Source organism: Notolepis coatsorum (assembly GCF_963971535.1).
Source record: "Notolepis coatsorum genome assembly, chromosome: 8".
Taxonomy (NCBI): Eukaryota; Metazoa; Chordata; class Actinopteri; order Aulopiformes; family Paralepididae; genus Notolepis; species Notolepis coatsorum.
The window spans coordinates 57,027,011-57,048,212 of record NC_140172.1 but is presented as its reverse complement, the minus strand read 5'-3'; the positions used below and the strand labels follow the sequence as shown (position 1 = coordinate 57,048,212).

Here is a 21,202-nt window from a genome sequence, read left to right as displayed (position 1 = left end):
CAGACTGTTAAGAAAAAATATAAGAAAAATATAAGAGAGAGTTAAAAGAGTATTGGTGAATGAGGCCCATTGTTACTCAGCTGAAAGAGTTGTACCCTTCCTGCTGACTTCATAGTCATATAGAACTTGTAAGTCGTGACTCGCTTTGGATAAAAGCGTCTGCTAAATGACTAAATGTAAAATGTAATATATACACTATAGTGTTTGTCTATAACTATAACTAATGATGCATCACCTTCCGCCTCCAAAGCCAGGACAGGAAGTAATGTAATGGGCCCTGGTGTTTTGAGGCCAGACCCTTGAGGCTGCGGTTACATTAAAGGGAAACAACAACGTTTCATTTTCACTTTTCTGAACGTTGTTGTTTATGCGTCGTTTGTCTCCTGTATGCGCGGGAGGTATTTGTCACGTGCACAAGCCAGACAGAGAGAGAGCACATAGCGTCGTCAGCCTGTGACTGCAACTTGTTCCTGTTTGCGGACGACTCAGCCCTGCTGGTCTCTGACAAGAACAAATTGCAGGTTGAAAAAACCCTCAGCACGGAACTAGGCAAAATCTGCATATGGCTCGCTGATAACAAACTATCATTACACATGGGCAAAACAGAGTCCATTCTCTTCGGTTCAAATAACAAACTCAGCAAGACCGACGGATTCTCAGTTACAGTGGGTGACAATATTGTCACAAGGAAAGACGAAATTACCTACCTGGGTTCCATCCTAGAGGCAAATCTTTCCTGTGACAAAATGGCATCCAATGTAATAAAAAAAGTCAACCAACGAACTAGATTCTTGTACCGGATCTCCTCTCTGGTAAACAAGAATACCCTGAAGACTCTGGCAGGAGCACTCATTCAAGGGTACTATGACTATGCGTGCACCTCATGGTACCAAAGCACCTCAAAGGCGCTTAAAACAAAATTACAAACATCACAAAACAAACTGGTCAGACTACTACTTGACCTGAACCCCAGAACCCACCTCACCCCTGCCCACTTTGCCAACCTAGGATGGCTTAGAGTAGACGACAGAGTACAGCAACTTGCAATGGGCCTGGTCTACAAGATACACTATACGACCGGGGTGCCCATGTACATGTCAAAATACTTCCCAAAGGTCAGTGAATACCACAACCACTACACCAGAGGAAGCTCAACAAATCATGTTAAACCCAGATTCGGCTCAAACAAGGGACTAAACACGTTTCGCAATTATGCCACAACAATGTGGAACGCCCTACCCAAAGCTGTAAAGGAATGTGAATCCCTGCCCACATTCAAAACCGCTCTTAAAGAGCACCTACGGGAGGCTGCAATTCGAAACTGGCCACCGTAAATGCCCAAAACCCCCACCACCTCCTAATAGACAGTCTCCTCACCACCGCATGTATATATTCCCTCCCCGCCGTATGTATATTTCCCTCCCACCCACCCACCCCCTCCTAATGTACAGTCCCCTCCCCATCATATGTATATACTCTGTCAGGATCTAGGGGTAACAGTACTGTATATTTGAATACCGTTATGTCACAAATGTATCAGTACTAAATACCTATATGTCCCTATGCCATAAATGTCATGTATGTTGTGTATGTCATAAATGTCTATATGAATTGAAAATGGGGGACCCTGATGGAAACAAGACAAACGTCTTTCTCAGGTCTGCATCCCCTTAACAATTGTATGTATTGAGCCGTACTGTATTGTACCCATTCTGCAATCTGTTAAATAAAGTTTTCATTCATTCATTCATTCAGCACGCGTGTGCATGTGTGTGCGCCTTGCGTCGCGAGTGCCTTTTACACACACTCCTCGTTCAGACAGATAGAGAGCACTTTTTTCTCCCGCTCCAACACACTGGCATTTAGTACAATACACAGGTGCGTGGGCTCACACAGCGCGATAAAAGGACATATAATAAAAATACTATCAAGTAAATAAACAGTGTAAAGATATATCTCTTATATATCTCCGTCACATTTAACCGTGGAAAGAGAGAGCGGGCATGCTCTGATGGACGACATTGAACAAGTGTACGCTGCTCGACAAGTTTTTAAATGACATTTTATGGACGTCTGGAGTTGAAGCAGACCGTCAAACGTATTCCATAGGACAAGAACTCAAGAGTCTCTTTTCTTGACAAGTGGCCAACGAGGTATTTTATTTCTTTTGAGCAAATTAATTTAGTTTGATGCGTGAGCTAAGCGCCTTTGTATTGTAAGTAACCGTTGCATTTGTACTGTGTTCATTCAATAAATATAGTTCTCACGGCGTGAGAGGGACGAGGAGTTGTGATGATGAGATAATAAAAATGCCCGTTTATAAAGAACCGACCTGTGTCCGTGTCATTGGGGAGAGAGCTACAGCCTACAGGTCTATCGGTCTACATTACGCTTGTGACGGAGACAGACTTTTCGGAACCTTCATTTGGGAGAAATAAATTATACGTTTAATAATAAGTAAGACAACGGATACATTTAACGAATTCCATATAAATCGATAGTTTATTATCCGTGGCCTGCCGTGTGTTTTTGACTTAAGTCTAATCATTAATCTGGACCTTCAGAACAGTTTGTCTCGAACATTGGCTATAGGCTTCTAAAACAATTGAATAGGCTAAACTTCGTTTTAAACTTTTTGAATTCACATTTCTTTAGTTTGCAATAATGCAACTGCAAGCCAATGTTCCGAGACATATTACCTTTTATTGGTTAGGCTGCTATTTGAATACACCGTTTAGCCCTAAATTGTGGATTCAAATAGCCTAACAATTACAAATAAAAGGCAATATGTCTCGGAACATTGGCTTGCAGTTGCATTATTGCAAACTAAAGAAATGTGAATTAAAGAAGTTAAAATGAATAACAGGCTGAAAAAACAATTAGCCTGTTTAATAGGTTAAACAGTGTCAAAGCAGTTACGTGTCTTTTACTCTTGAGCAATCATATTTATTAGAGGCTCTATTTTTCGTAGACGAAAAATACACCAGTCTAGATATCATTTTTCCCGACATAATGCTACCTGCCTCGACAAAATCCGTGACTCGGTTGCGATACAGATGAATTATCTTCTCAGAATAGTATAAGTGGCTATCTTTTATGCATATTTTACATCTTGAGCAATAATATTTGCGTCTTGTTCTAGCAGCGTTCTGTGATATCATCATCATCATCTGTCATATCAAAGGCACGCCGACGTCGGTGTCTAGTGCGCATGGGCGTTGGGCGTGAACGGCTCCGTATACCGGCTCGCTTTGTTTACATGCCACCGTTCCAAGGGAGTTTTGACAACGAAAACCCCCTTTGAGCGTTGCTGCTAGGAAAACGAAAATGCCAGCTAAAACGGCGTTGCCTTTTAACTTGGACATGCAAACGAAATAATTAGAAAATTAAACGTTGTTGTTTTCCTTTAGTGTAACCAAGGCCTGAGTTAACAGGGGCACCTATACTTAATGCAGTCCCCTATTTTGCACTTCTGAACAACAACAAAACAGAACTAGAAATGTCCCCCCAAGTCAGGTAATAGAGGCCTTGAACAGAATGTTTATGTAGTTTGCAACATGTTTGCAACATGTAGTTATGTAGTTTCCAACATGGTTGTCTGTAGCATAGCAACGTTTTTCTGTACATTTGCATTGATACAATTGCATGAGAAATATATCATCAAAAACATAATAAGTCTGTGTCTTATTACTGGATCTTGTGAAGCAAAACATAATCATTTGGTGTCTTATTACTGGATCTTGTGAAGCAAAACATAATAATTTGGTGTCTTATTACTGGATCTTGTCAAACAAAACAATCATTTGGTGTCTTATTACTGGATCTTGTCAAACAAAACAATCATTTGGTGTCTTATTACTGGATCTTGTGAAATATGTCACAGTGGAACAGTATGCTTTTCTAGTGTTTTACCTACTCTACCGCTGCATGGAAATCCGGCATTTTCTTTTGAAAGTGGTTACCAATGGTTACAGGCAGACTCAAACATTCCATGCCAAGCCTTTCTTGATGTGGCTCCTCCTCCTCATGGGATCTCTTTCTTTTCTCTTCCTCTCCTCCAGCCTCAGCTCCATCAGCCCACTCTCCTCCCCCAGGGCTCCGCTCCCCAGCCAATCACCACACAAGCAGGAAGACAACTGTGAGTTCTGGCCAATCACAAACCACAAAGCATGGATTTAAATTTAAATGATTGTACTTTTCACAGCCCTGTTGATTTGGACATAAGGAGACGTATGGACGACACAGTCTATTAAAAGTGTAAAGATGTGTATTCCCTGTCTGTTTCTCTATATGTATGTGTGTATATCTCTTTCTCTCTCTGTGTGGGTGTGTGTATGTATGTAGGTGAGCAATCTCAGCTGTGGGCCGATTCTCTGAATGAGACTCTGGAGAAAGAGATACAGGAGACCCACAGAATGGTGTCTACCTTACAGGTAACATCCCCACCATTCAGATTCCAGGGCTGTACTCCCACCAAAGTAATTCTCAGTTGACCAATAGTCATAATAGGATTGTGTTGACTAATGGCTGAGCCTTGTTTTCCTGCTGGCTGAGCCTTGTTTTCCTGCTGGCTGAGCCTTGTTTTCCTGCTGGCTGAGCCTTGTTTTCCTGCTGGCTGAGCCTTGTTTTTCTGCTGGCTACGCGTTTTTTCCCTGCTGGCTGAGCCTTGTTTTCCTGCAGGCTGAGTCCTTGTTTTCCTGCAGGCTGAGCCTTGTTTTCCTACTGGTCGAGCCTCGTTTTCCTCCTGGCTAAGCCTCGTTTTCCTGCTGGCTAACCCTTGTTTTCCTTGCTAGCTGAGTCCTTGTTTTCCTGCTGGCTGAGCCTTGTTTTCCTGCTGGCTGAGCCTTGTTTTCCTGCTGGCTAAGCCTTGTTTTCCTGCTGGCTAAGCCTAGTTTTCCTGCTGGCTGAGCCTTGTTTTCCTGCTGGCTGAGCCTTGTTTTCCTGCTGGCTAAGCCTTGTTTTCCTGCTGGCTAAGCATTGTTTTCCTGCTGGCTAAGCCTTGTTTTCCTGCTGGCTAAAACCAACTCCTCAACAACACAGAGTGCTACCTATCCATCCAGTTTGTTTTGATGTGATTCACCTAGTTTTGCAGATATTTGATAGATAGTGATAGAGATGTCACACCAGTACTAGAGCTGAATGGTGCTCAAAGCACCAAAACAATACATTTGAAAATACTCAGAGGCATGATGATAGCATGGCAGCACACCCTGCTGGTGAAAACGGGAATTGATGAGGATTTTCTTCTAAACCAAGTATTGTACATTTGTTGGCAGTGTGTCATAATATCTAACAAGAGTCGATTATTTAACCACATTAACATGCTCTAGCGTTTCATTTCCTGTCCGTTTATTGTGTTTGTGATTGTGACTGTGTATCTGAAGGCTCTTCTCTTGCACGGCTCGCTGCCTGAAGATGAACAGGAGGCATATCTGATTCTGGAAGACGGCAACGCTCACCAACAAGTGGTAAATGTTGTCAAGTTTCACATTTATTTGAGTGTAATTCAGAATCATCAAAAAGAAGCGACTTGGAAACAAACCTATGCATACAAAAAGGGAAAGCCCTGAATTCACTCCTTCCTGCTGTATTTATTCATATAGCTTTTTCTAAGCTTTTTGTCTTCAGCACAGATCACCTTTCTGTTTCCCAGCCCCCCCTCTCTCTCTCTCTCTCTCTCTCTCTCTGACTTGGAAAGCAACCCGTATCAGCTTACATTCGTGTTATCTGTCCAATTTGGTTCCCACACCTCTCTCTCTCTCTCTCTCTCTCTCTCTCTCTCTCTCTCTCTCTCTCTCTCTCTCTCTCTCTCTCTCTCTCTCTCTCTCTCTCTCTCTCTCTCTCTCTCTCTCTCTCTCTCTCTCTCTCTCTCTCTCTCTCTCTCTCTCTCTCTCTCTCTCTCTCTCTCTCTCTCTCTCTCTCTCTCCAGGTAGTGTTACAGAGTCGTTTGGACCAGAGTATGGAGGACAATCAGGAAATTAAGGTAAATAAAAACCCTTCCAACCATACAGTATAGTAAGACTGCATTACATGGACTTAACCCTTCGAGGTGTACGGTCACCCCGGTACACCTAAATGTAATGAGAGTGACCCGTCGATTCTTCTGTATGATATATATACTACGTAGTACTAAATGTATGGAGACAGGAGAGTGAGACGTATAGTCTACTGTCTATTGTTTGATGTACTAAATGTATGGAGAGAGTGATACATATAGTCTACTGTCTATTGTGTGATGTACTAAATGTGAGTCATATACATAGTGAATCTATTGTTTGTGGTGCTGTCCCTGTATTTGAGGTCCATAGTATTGACCATAATATTTCTATAGGGAGGTGTAGTCTGACGTCACTGGTTGTTCCACCCGTATAGGGATTTATCATTGGGAAAATGGATTATCGGCTATTGTAACAATTCTGCCGCATGGAAATGGAAAAGCTTTCCATTTTTGCACAAAATGAGTTCCCTTCTATAACTAACATAATTGTTTAAGCATTTTTGGTTGAAATAAAATTTGGCGATTTCTTTTTATGATTAATTGCGAATATTTTCATGTTGAGCTATAGATTGTGGATGAATAAGCACAGGTACACCATGCCAATGTTAATGCTTTATTTGTTTTAAACGAGACGATTTAGAAATGGGCAATGGGGAAATACATTGCGTTGGAACAGAGGGTGGAACACGAAAAACGGCAATGACGTAACCACTACACCTCCCTATAGTGATCCATTATAGTATTTCTGTACTAACTGATGTGTACAAAAACACCACACAAATACGATAGTTTTACTGTAGTTCATTTTCGTCACTGTAGAACTCTGTCATGAATATTTAACTGGTTTTGTGTTGTCTGTTCTCCTGTAGCCATGCCTCCCAGTATGGAAAGTGAATATTTAACTGGTTTTGTGTTGTCTGTTCTCCTATAGCAGGGGTGTCAAACTCATTTTCACAGAGGGCCACATCAGCATTATGGTTGCCCTCAAAAGGCCAAAGACTGTATAAATGTTAATGTAATGTAAAATAAATGTAGCTACACATTTACATATTGTTAAACATGGTGTTTCTGTATTTATTACTTATTCAAGTTATACATATTGCATATTCATTTGCATAAATGTAAAAATATATGTTAGCTTATGTTATTTTAACAAATAATTTTAGTTTATCAGAACCCCATATTACTCCACCAATCAATGATCAAACCATTCAAGTAAATAACAAAGAAGAATATCATCAAATACAAGCTATGACATTAAGTTTGTTCAAAACCTTTTTGTCACAGTCAAGAGGGGCAGAACTAACAACTGTGAGCTGCAAAGAACACGTGGGACAGATGTAGCAGATGTTACAAAAACAAATGGCTGCACACAACCTTGCAGAGGCCATACATCCAACTAATGGAAGATAGTTTAATTAACTTTAATTAACAGATTGCAGAATGGGTACAGTACAGTACAGCTCAATACACACAATTGTTAAGGGGATGCAGACCAGAGAAAGACTTTCGACTTGTTTACATCAGGGTCCCCCATTTTCAATTCGTAATGAAATTGCTATTATGTGTCTGCATGAACACACAACTGTAACTGTACTCAAAAATAACAAAATAAGGGTTGTCTCAGTTCACAACTATATTGGTCAAGTTTTGGGTGGGACTTGTTTGCGTCCCTACAGCTTCTTATTCAATTGAGCGAGATGCTCGGTTATGTCACACAGCCAGTTTGCATCTGACAGTTCAGACAATATTTCTTCAACCCTTTGTTACCTATTCCGCCTGGATCTTTTTTGTATTTTGGGCTGTAAAATTGTCAAAGAATGTCTGAGGAGTAAGTGCTTTTGGCTTTTTTCCTTTGTTACCTCAGATGTTCAACATACATGTATGTGTAAGAATGTGTAATAACTAAGGCTGTCAAAGTTAAAGCTTTATTAACGCATTAACCCACAATTATTTTAACACTGCTATTTTTTAACCCAATATTAATGTAAAAATGTTTTTTTTTTTTTTTAACCTGAGCTCTTGGGGGGCCACATCAAATGACGTGGCGGGCCGGATTTGGCCCGCAGGCCGTGAGTTTGACACCTATGTCCTATAGCCATGCCTCCCAGTATGGAGAGCGAATATTTAACTGGTTTTGTGTTGTCTGTTCTCCTGTGCCCTGGGCTGCCTCCCAGTTCTGACTTGACGCTCAGAAGTCTTGAAAACTCTATCATCAGCACTATCAGCTAGAACATTGGTTCTAAACATGTGGAGTCGTGAAAACATATACAAATACATCATTGTGTTTATCATTTTTGGTATAGGTCATCTTTTCTTGTGAAATTATGAATATTTGAAGTCTAAAGCCCCCCTCCAATCATTAATCAAATTTAAAAGCCTGAAAAGGGGAAATAAAAATCATTATTTTGTGTCAAAGTTCAACATTCTGTCTGCGCTTGACTATGTAGGTGTAGGGGGGACACAAACAGACATCCCTCTGTTTCTAGGGGTTGCGACCCAAAAATACTTTTAGACTATGAAGACCTATTATAATATAGTGTTAGACTGAGTTTATAATAATATTATCATGTTAGACTGAGATATTTATTCTAAGCCAGTTCACTGCATTAATACCTCTTGGTATTGTTGTTACCGGTACAATTAACACACAACGCCTGGAAAAATAACATAATCAGAAGAAAATCGATTTGGAATCAGAAAAGATAAAATGGTGATTATTACAGTACATGAATGGTTTGATTGACAGTTGTGTGTTATGTGCTGGTCATTACAGAGAGAGCTCCTGCGCTGTAAGGAAGACCTGAGGACTCTGCAGGGAGCCAAGGTGACCTCACACTTCTTTCTCTTCAATCATTTCACAACAATATGACTTTATAAACTTTACTCAATTGTGATGTTAGTATCTGCAAACCTAGCTGTCGTCAACCAGTTATTAGTGAACTTAAGTTCAATCGGTCGACCACTAATTCTGTCTAGGGAACAGAACCACTGATTCTGTCTTAAGGAACAGAACCACTAATTCTCTAATTCTGTCTTAAGGAATAGAACCACTAATTCTGTCTTAAGGAACAGAACCACTAATTCTCTAATTCTGTCTTAAGGAATAGAACCACTAATTCTGTCTAGGGAACAGAACCACTAATTCTGTCTTAAGGAACAGAACCACTAATTCTGTCTTAAGGAACAGAACCACTAATTCTGTCTAGGGAACAGAACCACTCTTCTGTCTAGGGAACAGAACCACTCATTCTGTCTTACGGAACAGAACCACTAATTCTGTCTAGGGAACAGCTCGGACTGCAGTTGGTTTCTTGTTTGCTAGCAGTGTTTGCTAATATCAACAACTGAAAGGAAATCAAATGCAGCAGCATTTAGGATGTTTATGTTGGCAAGTTGAAACCGTCTATATTAATCTATTCTAGAGTCTAGACTATACGCTCAAAAAGAACACACTTAGGTCATCATAGCCCCAAAGGGGATGCTTTGTAGAGGACATGTTTACAGTAGGTTTGTCATCAGTGCAATGCAACCAAACCGGCTACTCTCTTAAATCTGTTCATAATTTGGGTATCTGGTATAATCTCAAATCCACTGGTGTGTGTGTGTGTGTGTGCGTGTGTGCACGTGTGCGTGTGTGTGCGTGCGTGCGTGTGCGTGTGTGTGTGTGTGTGTGTGTGTGTGTGTGTGTGTGTGTGTGTGTGTGTGTGTGTGTGCGTGTGTGTGTGTGTGTGTAGGAGGCCCAGCAGCGGCGGCTGTGTGTTCAGGAGACGTCTATACTACAGATGAGACAGGAGCTGCTGAGATCCAGCATGATGCAGGAACAGCTCAATAGCCAAAACGTATGGTCCACACTGAACACCAAAACAATACAATATCTCAACATATGATCCACACTGAACACCAAAACAATACAATATCACAACATATGATCCACACTGAACACCAAAACAATACAATATCTCAACATATGATCCACACTGAACACCAAAACAATACAATATCACAACATATGATCCACACTGAATACCAAAACAATACAATATCACAACATATGATCCACACTGAACACCAAAACAATATCACAACGTATGATCCATACTGAACACCAAAACAATACAATATCTCAACATATGATCCACACTGAACACCAAAACAATATAATATCACAACATATGATCCACACTGAATACCAAAACAATATAATATCTCAACATATGATCCACACTGAACACCAAAACAATATAATATCACAACATATGATCCACACTGAATACCAAAACAATATAATATCACAACATATGATCCACACTGAATACCAAAACAATATAATATCACAACATATGATCCACACTGAACACCAAAACAATATAATATCACAACATATGATCCACACTGAATACCAAAACAATACAATATCACAACATATGATCCACACTGAATACCAAAACAATACAATATCTCAACATATGATCCACACTGAACACCAAAACAATACAATATCACAACATATGATCCACACTGAACACCAAAACAATACAATATCACAACATATGATCCACACTGAACACCAAAACAATACAATATCACAACATATGATCCACACTGAACACCAAAACAATACAATATCACAACATATGATCCACACTGAACACCAAAACAATACAATATCACAACATATGATCCACACTGAACACCAAAACAATACAATATCACAACATATGATCCACACTGAAGCTCCGAAATAAACACTCAAACCTACTTTTGGTGCACCATGGAGCAGTTTTCGCTGTTTATTTCAGGACTTGTGTGTGTGATTGATACCTACCAACCTGGCATTGTCTGACACCCACCTCTTTTTGGCCTCAGTGTGCTCCTTCCTAAAGCAGTAAGCTGGTGTAAAGCAACATTTCTACATCACAAAACCCAGAAGTAAAAAGTGTAAAAAAATATTTAATCCTTGTTTTTGTATCCGGTAGGCGGAGCTGCAAAGGAAGCTTGAGGAACGGACCAGGCAGTGGAGTGAATGTCAGGTAAGAAACACTACAGTTCAACACACGTTAATGTCCCCATGGGCCGGACACGTCTTCTTCAACTCAATCAGCACCGGAGCGATATGCATGATGTGTGGTTAAAAGGCTGACGCTCTAAAGTATAGGAATACGTGGCGGTGTTTGCAGGGCTATAACTATATTCTATATTATAGCTATGGATACAATACTATGGCCCATTTGACATCGAGTATCTATCGTTCAATATGTGAAAAAGAAATAATTTTTTCATCCATACATTTCCGTTTTATACCATGGTGAATATAAGTATGGTTTTAGAGCGGTCTAGGGTCATTCCTGGGAGGCTGGTAATAGCCCGCAACGCGTATTATACTAAATGCATTGGCGTTTCGTCCCTACACACGTTACAATAAAAAAATCAAATGAATATGATATGGGTATTATGTTCCATCATGAATGCATGAAAGGGGGGGGGGGGGGTCGTTAAAGATTATTGATTACCAGTAACGGCATTCGTATTGAACGCTAAAAACGCTGATCAGCTGGATCGGTATGAAAACCTTGCACAATCAAGCCAATTATCTGATCGCCATTCCAAGTATTGATGTCCATCGTGTCGCCAACATAATCCACCACACAACATGCATCGGGAGTATTTGATTCTTCTCAATCCGAGTGTTATAACCGCTCGTCTTGCCCGGAGAAAAATAGCCGACCCGGACCAGAGCATGTGAGCGGAGCGGCGCGGACGAGAAATCCGTTCTTCGCTCTAGACGGCTTGTTCCGCTCCGCTAATCGCTCATGTTGATCCCACCGCCACGCCACTCAGCGCTCCGCCCCGCTCACCTTCATTTACGAATCAAGCGATCCCCGCTCCACATCGCTCCACAGCTCGCTCTGCAGATTTCTTTTTGGAGCATGATGTAAATTAGCTTGATTTGACCAAACTACAACAGTCTACACCCCCTGGGCAGGGGCGTATCTAGACCCAGCACTTCAGTAGGGCACAGAAGGGCACCAAAAACTATGAAATTTTTTTTGCCGATTTTGACGGGTTTGTGGGCGAAAATGGGTGGATTTTGTAACTATTTTTTTTTTAACTTTATTTCGGTTTTAGGGTTAGGTTAGGGTTATGTTATTTCATTATTTTGGGGAGCCAGCCCCCCAAACTCCTGAAATGCATAGAAATCTATGAAATAAATAAAACAATCTGACATTTATATTAAAAAGAGCTAGCCCCCCAAACCCCTAAAATACATAGAAATGGTTACTGGTTACTATATATATAGTCAAGAAAGCATTTAGTCATACTTAAAGTTTAAAGTGCTTTACTTGCATTGAACATTGCATTGAACATTGAACATTGAGGAGACATCATTAGAAAGCACAATGTATGTTTCCATAGTTACGCATATTACACACAATTGTACATCTCCGCTGAACCAAATGATCACACAGCTATAAACTCCATTTCCGCCTGTCTCTTAGCAATAAACAAATGGATGACGAACAACTTCCTAAAATTAAATGAGGGCAAAACTGAAATCCTACTAGTCGGTCCTATAACAAAAAGAGAAATGTTACAGAGCAATATGGGGCAACTTACTCCTTGGATCAAACCCAAAGTTACAAGTAAATAACCTACACTGGCTTCCGGTAACATTTAGAATTGATTTCAAGGTCCTCCTCCTTATATACAAAGTATAAACATTGCGATCATCTACTATTGAAGGTTCCAAGCCACAGTCTAAAGAAAATCGGGGATGCAGCCTTTGCTAACTATGCACCAAAGTTATGGAACACACTACCTATGGACATTAGGGAAGCTAGATCTCTTAATATTTTCAGAAATAAGCTAAAAACGTACCTCTTCACCATAGCCTTCGAATACACCCCGCTGTTGATTGTACTGTAGCACTATTTTACTCTGGCCATTCTATTGCATAATTTATCTATTCTACTATTCTATTATTGCACTGTATTATTGGTGTGCAAACCAGTCAACTTACAAAAAAGAGCCTGTTGGAGGATTTCAACAAGATAAATGCGACAACATTGCAAAATATTTCACTATAATATTTCAAAGTGAAGTAAAAAATATTATAATAATTATTTGATCATGTTAAATTATCATTTGATCATGTTAAAAAAGGGGAAATAAAAAAAAATTGTAAATTTTTTATTTATTTATTTTTAATCAGTGGGGCACAGATGATCATCAGTAGGGCACGTGCCCTACTGATAGTGGTCTAAATACGCCGATGCCCCTGGGCCCCTTAACAATTGTTTTTATTGAGCCGTATTGTAATTGTACCCATTCTGCAATGTTAAATAACGTAATATCCATTCAACTAGCTCTACTAAGCGATGGTAGCTAGCCTAGCCACAATGCTATGGTCGCTGCCATTCACGTTAGCATGTAAGCTAACAACAACAACAATGGCGGAATATACTTTGGTCTAGCAGGATGTGAGTGACGGTTCACCCTTCTCATTGGTTGAAAATTGCCTTCATGTTTGTACATCGCCACCTGTTGCTTTGGCATTGTACTACATGTATATTACATCAGTGTTAACCCACTGTGAGCGGCCCGGAGCGGATTGGAGCGGAGGAGAACTCTCGCTCCGGAAGTCGCGCCGACCCATTTTAAAACCCACTCCGTCGCTCACGTCAAAACCGCCTGGCTCCTCCGTTCACATGCCCTGACCCGGACCCATATAATCGACACACAGCCCAAGACACAAGGTTTCAAAGGGTGCTCAATACCGCCACCTGGGAGACTGCGGCCGGTATTGCACTTTGGCGATCCCAAGATGATTCCCCATGTTAACCCCGACGTCCGTGTCCCTGTAATGAATGGAAATATCGAATAAAAGAAATAACGATGAAAACTCGACTTTTCTCGGGTTTGGCGCTCAAGCGTTTGCGAGTAAACCCGACTTTACTCGGGTCTGACGTCCATTGAGTTAAACAAGTCAAGAAGAAACATCACAATAAATCAAGAACAAAACAAAAACACCATAAAGTCCATTTTTTTTTTTTAAATAAATGCAACACTCCCAGACATACATACCCCACGCGAAGGTAAGGAAAAACTCACTAAAACCTAGCAATAGGAAAAAATGCACCACAGGCAATGTGGAGGAGAGAAATCTTAGAAGGGCCGTTCAAGGGGGGAGCTCCCTTCTTAGATGTCGGTGATAGTAGTGTTGCAATAAAACAGGCGAAACAGTTGGTAAGCATGCACTCATATCTGCAATGAAACACAGATAAGTGCATGCAATAGCAACTGAACATTTTGAAAGATAAAGAATAGAGCTGATGGCGGATCTATTTGAGGCATATTTAAAAAAAAAATTACTTTATGGTGTTTTTGTTTTGTTCTTGATTTATTGTGATGTTTCTTCTTGACTTGTTTAAAGAAGACATGGGGACATTAACGTGTGTTGTCGGGCCTTACAAATAAATGTGATTTGATTTGATTTGAGAGTTCCCATGTCGTGGGAACTACTACTACTGCAACTACTATTGCTACTACTACTACTATTACTGCTGCTTGATAGATTTCAGTGTTCTTCAGCCTCTAATCAACTCGTCACCTGCTGCTCCGTGACTTCCCTCTGCGTTGTGTTTGTGTCATCGGTACTTGGTTATCTCACTGGCTGTCACACACTGTATCACCCCATTGGTGTATCCATAATCGGAAGAATCGACACTGGCAACGTGATCTCTTTCATTAGATCATGATGTTTATTTTCATAAACATAGACTTGTACAAGATGGAAACACAGTTCTGAAAGTCCTTGAAAGTCTTTGAAGAAACTAAATTCATTATTCTAATGATCTCCTGTCACCCGCTCTGTGGTTGTTGCGGCCTAGCTGTTATCCAAAAAGCCTTCCCTGTTAGCCAAAGCTAGCTCGTGGCAACCGGAGGGTGGGGCCACGTGTCCCTTCCCCCCACCCTCTAGCTCCTGAGGTCTCTGTCCACGTCTACACGTTTCAGCCTCGTGTCCTAGTCTAACTTACACCGCAAGAAACTCACAGCTCATAACATCCCCCCCCCCCCCGCCCTCTCGTTACTAAGTGACACGATACCATGGCAACGGTGCTCTGGTCACCTTTGACAAACTCATCAAACGCTGTGGTTACCCTGCCCCCGTCACTTCTATGTGACGACTGCCCCAGCGCTGCGGTAGATATCTCATTCACCAAGGACTTACGACAAAAAGGGCTTTCTCTTTTTGGGATTCACCAACCGTCCCAATAAAACATATATAATTAATATTATATTATAATTAAGGCTGTCAAAGTTAACGCGGTATTAACGCGTTATCGCCCGATTCTATTAACGCCACTATTTTTTTTAACTCACGCAAGAGAGAAAGAGAGCTGGGAGAGTGTGTGTGTGAGAGAGAGAGGGGGGGGTGATTACTCAGCCCTTGTGTGGGTGAATGTAACAAGTTCCTAACGTTTTCTTTCCCCTATTATTTCATGCACACTTTATTCATTGTTTTAAATTATTATTTTCTTTTAAGTTATTTTGTGCATCACTCTGTTTTGAATTTGATGTAAATTTGTAATGCATGAGGGTCATCCTTTTGTGTTAAATGGCTGCATAAAGCAAGCATTTGTTGACTCATGTTGATAAGAGTATTAAAACTTGGAACTTGAAAAATATCTGTTTAAGGTAGATACAAAAAAACAATCTGATTAATTTGCAATTAATCGCGAGTTAACTATGGACAATCATGCGATTAATCGTGATTAAATATTTGAATCGATTGACAGCACTAATTATAATATATTGTCTATATTCATGTCTTGCCCGAAAAGGTCTCAAATGGCCCTAAGAGAAAGCCCTTTTTGTTGTAAGTCCGTTGGAGAATGAGACCCAATGACCTTTGCTCGTTGGTTATCTTTGGGGCTTGAGAGCTCAACTGATAAAGGGCCCTTGTCTGCAGTCTGACTGGAGACACACATACATACATACATACATACATACATACATACATACATACATACATACATACATACATACATACATACATACATACATACATACATACATACATACATACATACATACATACATACATACATACATACATACATACATACATACATCTGTCCTCTTCAGCGTCTATAGTTATAATATCGAATATCTATAGGTTATTTACCTTACCGTAATTCCTCTAATAGTAACCCCGGCTTGTATTTGTTTCAACTGTAGCGGGTACCAGGCTTGTATTAGGAGGAGGCCTGTATAAGAGGGAGGCCTATATTTCAAATGGATCATAATGAATAAATCAACATTTTGTGTCAGTTTGAACCCAGTAAAATGTACTGGGTTCATTTATTGAAACCAAGTACTGTATGAAATAGTAAACAGTGCAATTACAGGTGGTCACTGGTCATTTCAACGTTTTCAAAGTGAAATCAAGTAACTAGCTCAGTATGCAGCTCAGTATATTAGTAACCTGGCTTGTATTAGGAGGCCGGCTTATAATTGCTTAGCTCAAGAGTGCACCCGGCCATTAATAGAGACCCGGCTTGTATTTGAGACCCGGTTACTATTAGAGGAATTACGGTATATACACATATGAAAAACCTTGAATCTCACATGCTGCTACTACTACTATTATTGTTATTACTACTACTGCCACTACTACTAATGTTCTTACTTAGGTAATACTTTATTCAGTCATTTGCATGAGGTTCTTCAGTGTGAGCTATCACATGTAAAAACAAATACATGTGAATGGCAGACTTGAAGGCAGAGCATAATCCATTCCCCAAGACTTCATAATGTGTCTATTTACAGATTCCTACCAACTCTCAAAACAATGGATACTCTCACTGTGGGAACCCGTCTGCATCATTGTCAGGGGTAAGTCACCAACTACCATTCTTAGTTACTGGGCCACAGCTACAATGTGGGGCAGGGGTAGCTTTGGAGATAGTGTTTTGATATTTGGACGGACACTATTCCAAAGCCACTGCCATGGATTTGGCTCAAAGTGTTAAAGTAAAAGCTTAGTGGGTTATCTATAGTGAGTCTGATACACGTCCTGACTTCCTGTACGTAGGAAACAATGTTGCCAGGAAGCTTGGATTAGTTGGAAAGTTATCAGCTGGGTATTGTACCACAAAAGTTAATATTGTGGAAAAACTAGAACATCAAATTACAACTACGCCATAACAGTAACAAACGAGCCGATGAGCACCATTTGCGATCCATGACGTGGCTTTGGAATAGTGTCCATTCAAATATCAAAGCACTATTCTCAAAGCCACGCTGCCAACTAGGGCTGTGTGGTATGCTGTATTTTAAAGGTATATTTTATTTTGTAATTCTGGTTCATTTCAATCTAGACCCTATTTTTCCATCAACTGTCATCATACCCATCAATTCCAACAATTCTTCAATTGGACCACAAATTTGTTCTTTCTCAGCCTGCAGGAATACTTTCACTTTTTATTAACAGCCTAATGAAAGCCTATGAAGCTTTTTCTCTTTTTATAGCAATGCTCTATGGCAAATTCATTAAATAAAATGTCACCTGTGAAATTGATCTAGGCTTTCACTCACCTGTTGTTGTTTATTCAGGAAACAATATTTTTGAGATGCATGAGGGAGAGAGCAAATATGGGTGGATAAAACAGTTCTGTTGAGCTATACGAGTGACACACCAGTCTCCCTCTACCTGAACCCAACTTCATTCAACACCAGTCTCCCTCTACCTGAACCCAACTTCATTCAACACCAGTCTCCCTCTACATGAACCCAACTTCATTCAACACCAGTCTCCCTCTACCTGAACCCAACTTCATTCAACACCAGTCTTCCTCTACCTGAACCCAACTTCATTCAACACCAGTCTCTCTCTACATGAACCCAACTTCATTCAACACCAGTCTCCCTCTACCTGAACCCAACTTCATTCAACACCAGTCTCCCTCTACCTGAACCCAACTTCATTCAACACCAGTCTCCCTCTACCTGAACCCAACTTCATTCAACACCAGTCTCCCTCTACCTGAACCCAACTTCATTCAACACCAGTCTCTACCTGAACCCAACTTCATTCAACACCAGTCTCTACCTGAACCCAACTTCATTCAACACCAGTCTCTACCTGAACCCAACTTCATCCAACAGCATTATTGCCAACAATTCTTTACTTTGTAAAGATTGTGTTCATTGATGATTTAGGAATAATCATATTGTCCAAGATCAGTCATATTGGAGAAGGCAAATCATATCAGCGCCCTTCAGATTAGAGCAAGTGGGAATGGTAGTCTACAAGATAGCAAGGCAACAATATATAAAGGCAACAATGGTAAGCAGGTACAGAATAACTTGTCAAATTAATAGAAGCAGATACGGACCAGCTAGCCTAGCCTGTTGGCCAAAAACACCTGTCTCTGAGTTGTAATATAGGCTAGTTGTCCGTATCCGCTTCTATTCATTTGTGCTAGGCTAGCTTGCAGCCACATAGCTATCTAATGAACACACAGAGAGGAAATTGGTATCTATCTTCTTGTCCGACTCTGGAGAAGACGGTAAGCACATTTCTCATAATGTTGGAACCTAATGACATCACAGCAGCATCATGAATGTCCACCATTGACTTTGATTTTGGTGGGAATTAATGCTATTTATTTGGTGAAATATTCTAACTGCATACATTCAATTATTACTGATTGAATCAGTCTCATCACATTTGTATATGTGTGTGTATGTGTTGTAATCAGGGTGAGGAGTTGCAGCTGGTGAAAGAGGCTGTGAGGAGTCTGAGGGGTAACTTCAGAGACCATGATCCCCAGCAGCACACCCTGGACACTCTGGAGCAAGGCATTGCGTCGCTCACTGACAGACTGCGGGTCCTACAGACATACCAGGTAACACAGATAAGCTATATAGGAACCTTTAAACCTATTTCAGAATGTGACATTTGACAGGAATAGAGGTCTGTCATCTGTGGAAAGGACCCGCCCACTTTTCTGCTGGTCACTATGGAGACTTTGAGATTGCTATGGAATACAGGCTGCACCATAGACTGTCTGGGTGTGGGGATCCTGCTTCGTCTGGTGACACTAGCTGTGTTCTAGACCTGGGGAGTGAGGTTCCACAGTGACACTAGCTGTGTTCTAGACCTGGGGAGTGAGGTTCCACAGTGACACTAGCTGTGTTCTAGACCTGGGGAGTGAGGTTCCACTGTGACACTAGCTGTGTTCTAGACCTGGGGAGTGAGGTTCCACTGTGACACTAGCTGTGTTCTAGACCTGGGGAGTGAGGTTCCACTGTGACACTAGCTGTGTTCTAGACCTGGGGAGTGAGGTTCCACAGTGACACTAGCTGTGTTCTAGACCTGGGGAGTGAGGTTCCACAGTGACACTAGCTGTGTTCTAGACCTGGGGAGTGAGGTTCCACAGTGACACTAGCTGTGTTCTAGACCTGGGGAGTGAGGTTCCACTCTGACACTAGCTGTGTTCTAGACATGGGCCCTCATTTATCAACGTTGCGTACGCACAGATATGTGCGTAACCCGTGCATATGATAATTTCTAAGCAAAGTGTGGGACTTATCAATTTGAACTTGTGCTTGACTTTGTGCGTACATCTACGCACAGCTCGGAGCATGCGTAGCTGCCGCCCGGTGGTAGAATATGTTTACAACGCGGAAATAAGTACTGACTGCGCTCCGCGTAACTCAACTCGTTATTATTTTGCGCATAGATTGCAGAAATACGGGAACGTTTGATTATATTTAAAAGGCTTTGCCATTGTTAAACGTAATAAGTGGAACCCTGAAGCTGTAAGCAGAATACAAGTCATATGAACACCCACGATATAGTGTTCTTCCCCCTTCCTATAAGAAAGAATAAAAAACGCATTGCAACGAGAACAGAGGTTATTTGTTGAGTTTATAAAACCCTTGCAATAAATGTTTTTTAAATTAATGAAAAGCATACATGCTCTGGATACAGAGCATATATCGTGTGGGTGATATGACTTGTATTCTGCTTACAGAATTCCATGTATTTAGTTTTACAATGTCAAAGCCTTTTAATATAAATCAAAACGTTCCCGTATTTCTGCAATCTATGCGCAAAATAATAACGAGTTGAGTTCTAACAAAGAACGTATTACATGCTGGGTAGGCTGATAGAGTAAACTATGATATGAATATGAATATGATATGATATAAAGGTATACTGGTCCGTCCGAGGATAGCAAGGAGTCGGATAGCCATTAAATGCCATTTGAGAATATAGGCTATTAATGCAAAGCGACGGCCTATAGCCTATACATATTATTTAATGTTTTTTTTTTTACTTTATTTTTTAGCGTTTATCGCTTTTTCTGGTCAAGCATGACCGACAGAAACAGGTTGAAATGGGATGTAGAGCAGGGGAAGACATTCTGAGAAATGACGGCGGGTCCGGGAATCGAACTCGTGTCCCCCAGATCCGTGACGAGCACGGTTTTCCCCGACGCAGAAATAGCGCCGAGATATGCGGTGAGCTACGGGAGCTCCCCTATTTAATGTTTTCATAAGCGTAAAGATACAACAGCTAGATTAATGATCAAGTTGGTTTACTGTATGCAGGGCTTCGCTGGGCTGTGCCATGTGTTATTAAATATGCGCAAGTTACTGTTGCATAATGTAGGCTATGGCTGCTATTATATGTAATTCATATAGGCTACCTAATACCGACAACAAAATAGATTGTATGCCTCTAGTACAAATCATATTATACCCGGTAGCCAATCGAACAGAACGAATAAAGGCATTCATATTCCAGCATGGTTATAATGACACACTAACGCCAAACAGTGGCTAACGAACGGTCTTTATTAGTATTTTGAGCTGTCCAGGCAGAATTGCAGCAATGGTCTTAGGGAGTCTTGATATCTGACATCACCATGTACAAGTCCGCCAGCCTGTTATTTATCACATAACACAGGTTGTGTCTTCTTGGTTCCGTGAACAATCTCGCTCATGGAGTTTCTCAGAGTTTGCTCGGGTCAGTCCATTATTTCACATCCCATGGGGGGTGTTTCATGACCATATATGGATAATCATGCACTAGCATTGACGATAGAACAAAGAGGTATTTATCAACACGGAGGAGCGTAGGACCTGTGTACGCACGGTTGATAAATCCCAATATTTCTGTGCGTACAC

General features: G+C 40.8%; 1 protein-coding gene across 1 annotated transcript in view; it reads left to right on the top strand.

The window, feature by feature from the left end:
• LOC311232973 (dixin-like) overlaps positions 1–21,202 on the top strand; it is a 72,756-nt gene that overhangs the window by 23,561 nt on the left and 27,993 nt on the right. The window contains exons 5-13 of the mRNA XM_084319818.1: positions 4,062–4,138; positions 4,345–4,433; positions 5,385–5,468; positions 5,930–5,983; positions 8,775–8,825; positions 9,736–9,840; positions 10,978–11,031; positions 16,832–16,897; positions 18,766–18,912. Coding sequence (XP_084175944.1) covers positions 4,062–4,138; positions 4,345–4,433; positions 5,385–5,468; positions 5,930–5,983; positions 8,775–8,825; positions 9,736–9,840; positions 10,978–11,031; positions 16,832–16,897; positions 18,766–18,912 — 727 coding nt within the window. The remainder of the gene's footprint in view (positions 1–4,061; positions 4,139–4,344; positions 4,434–5,384; positions 5,469–5,929; positions 5,984–8,774; positions 8,826–9,735; positions 9,841–10,977; positions 11,032–16,831; positions 16,898–18,765; positions 18,913–21,202) is intronic.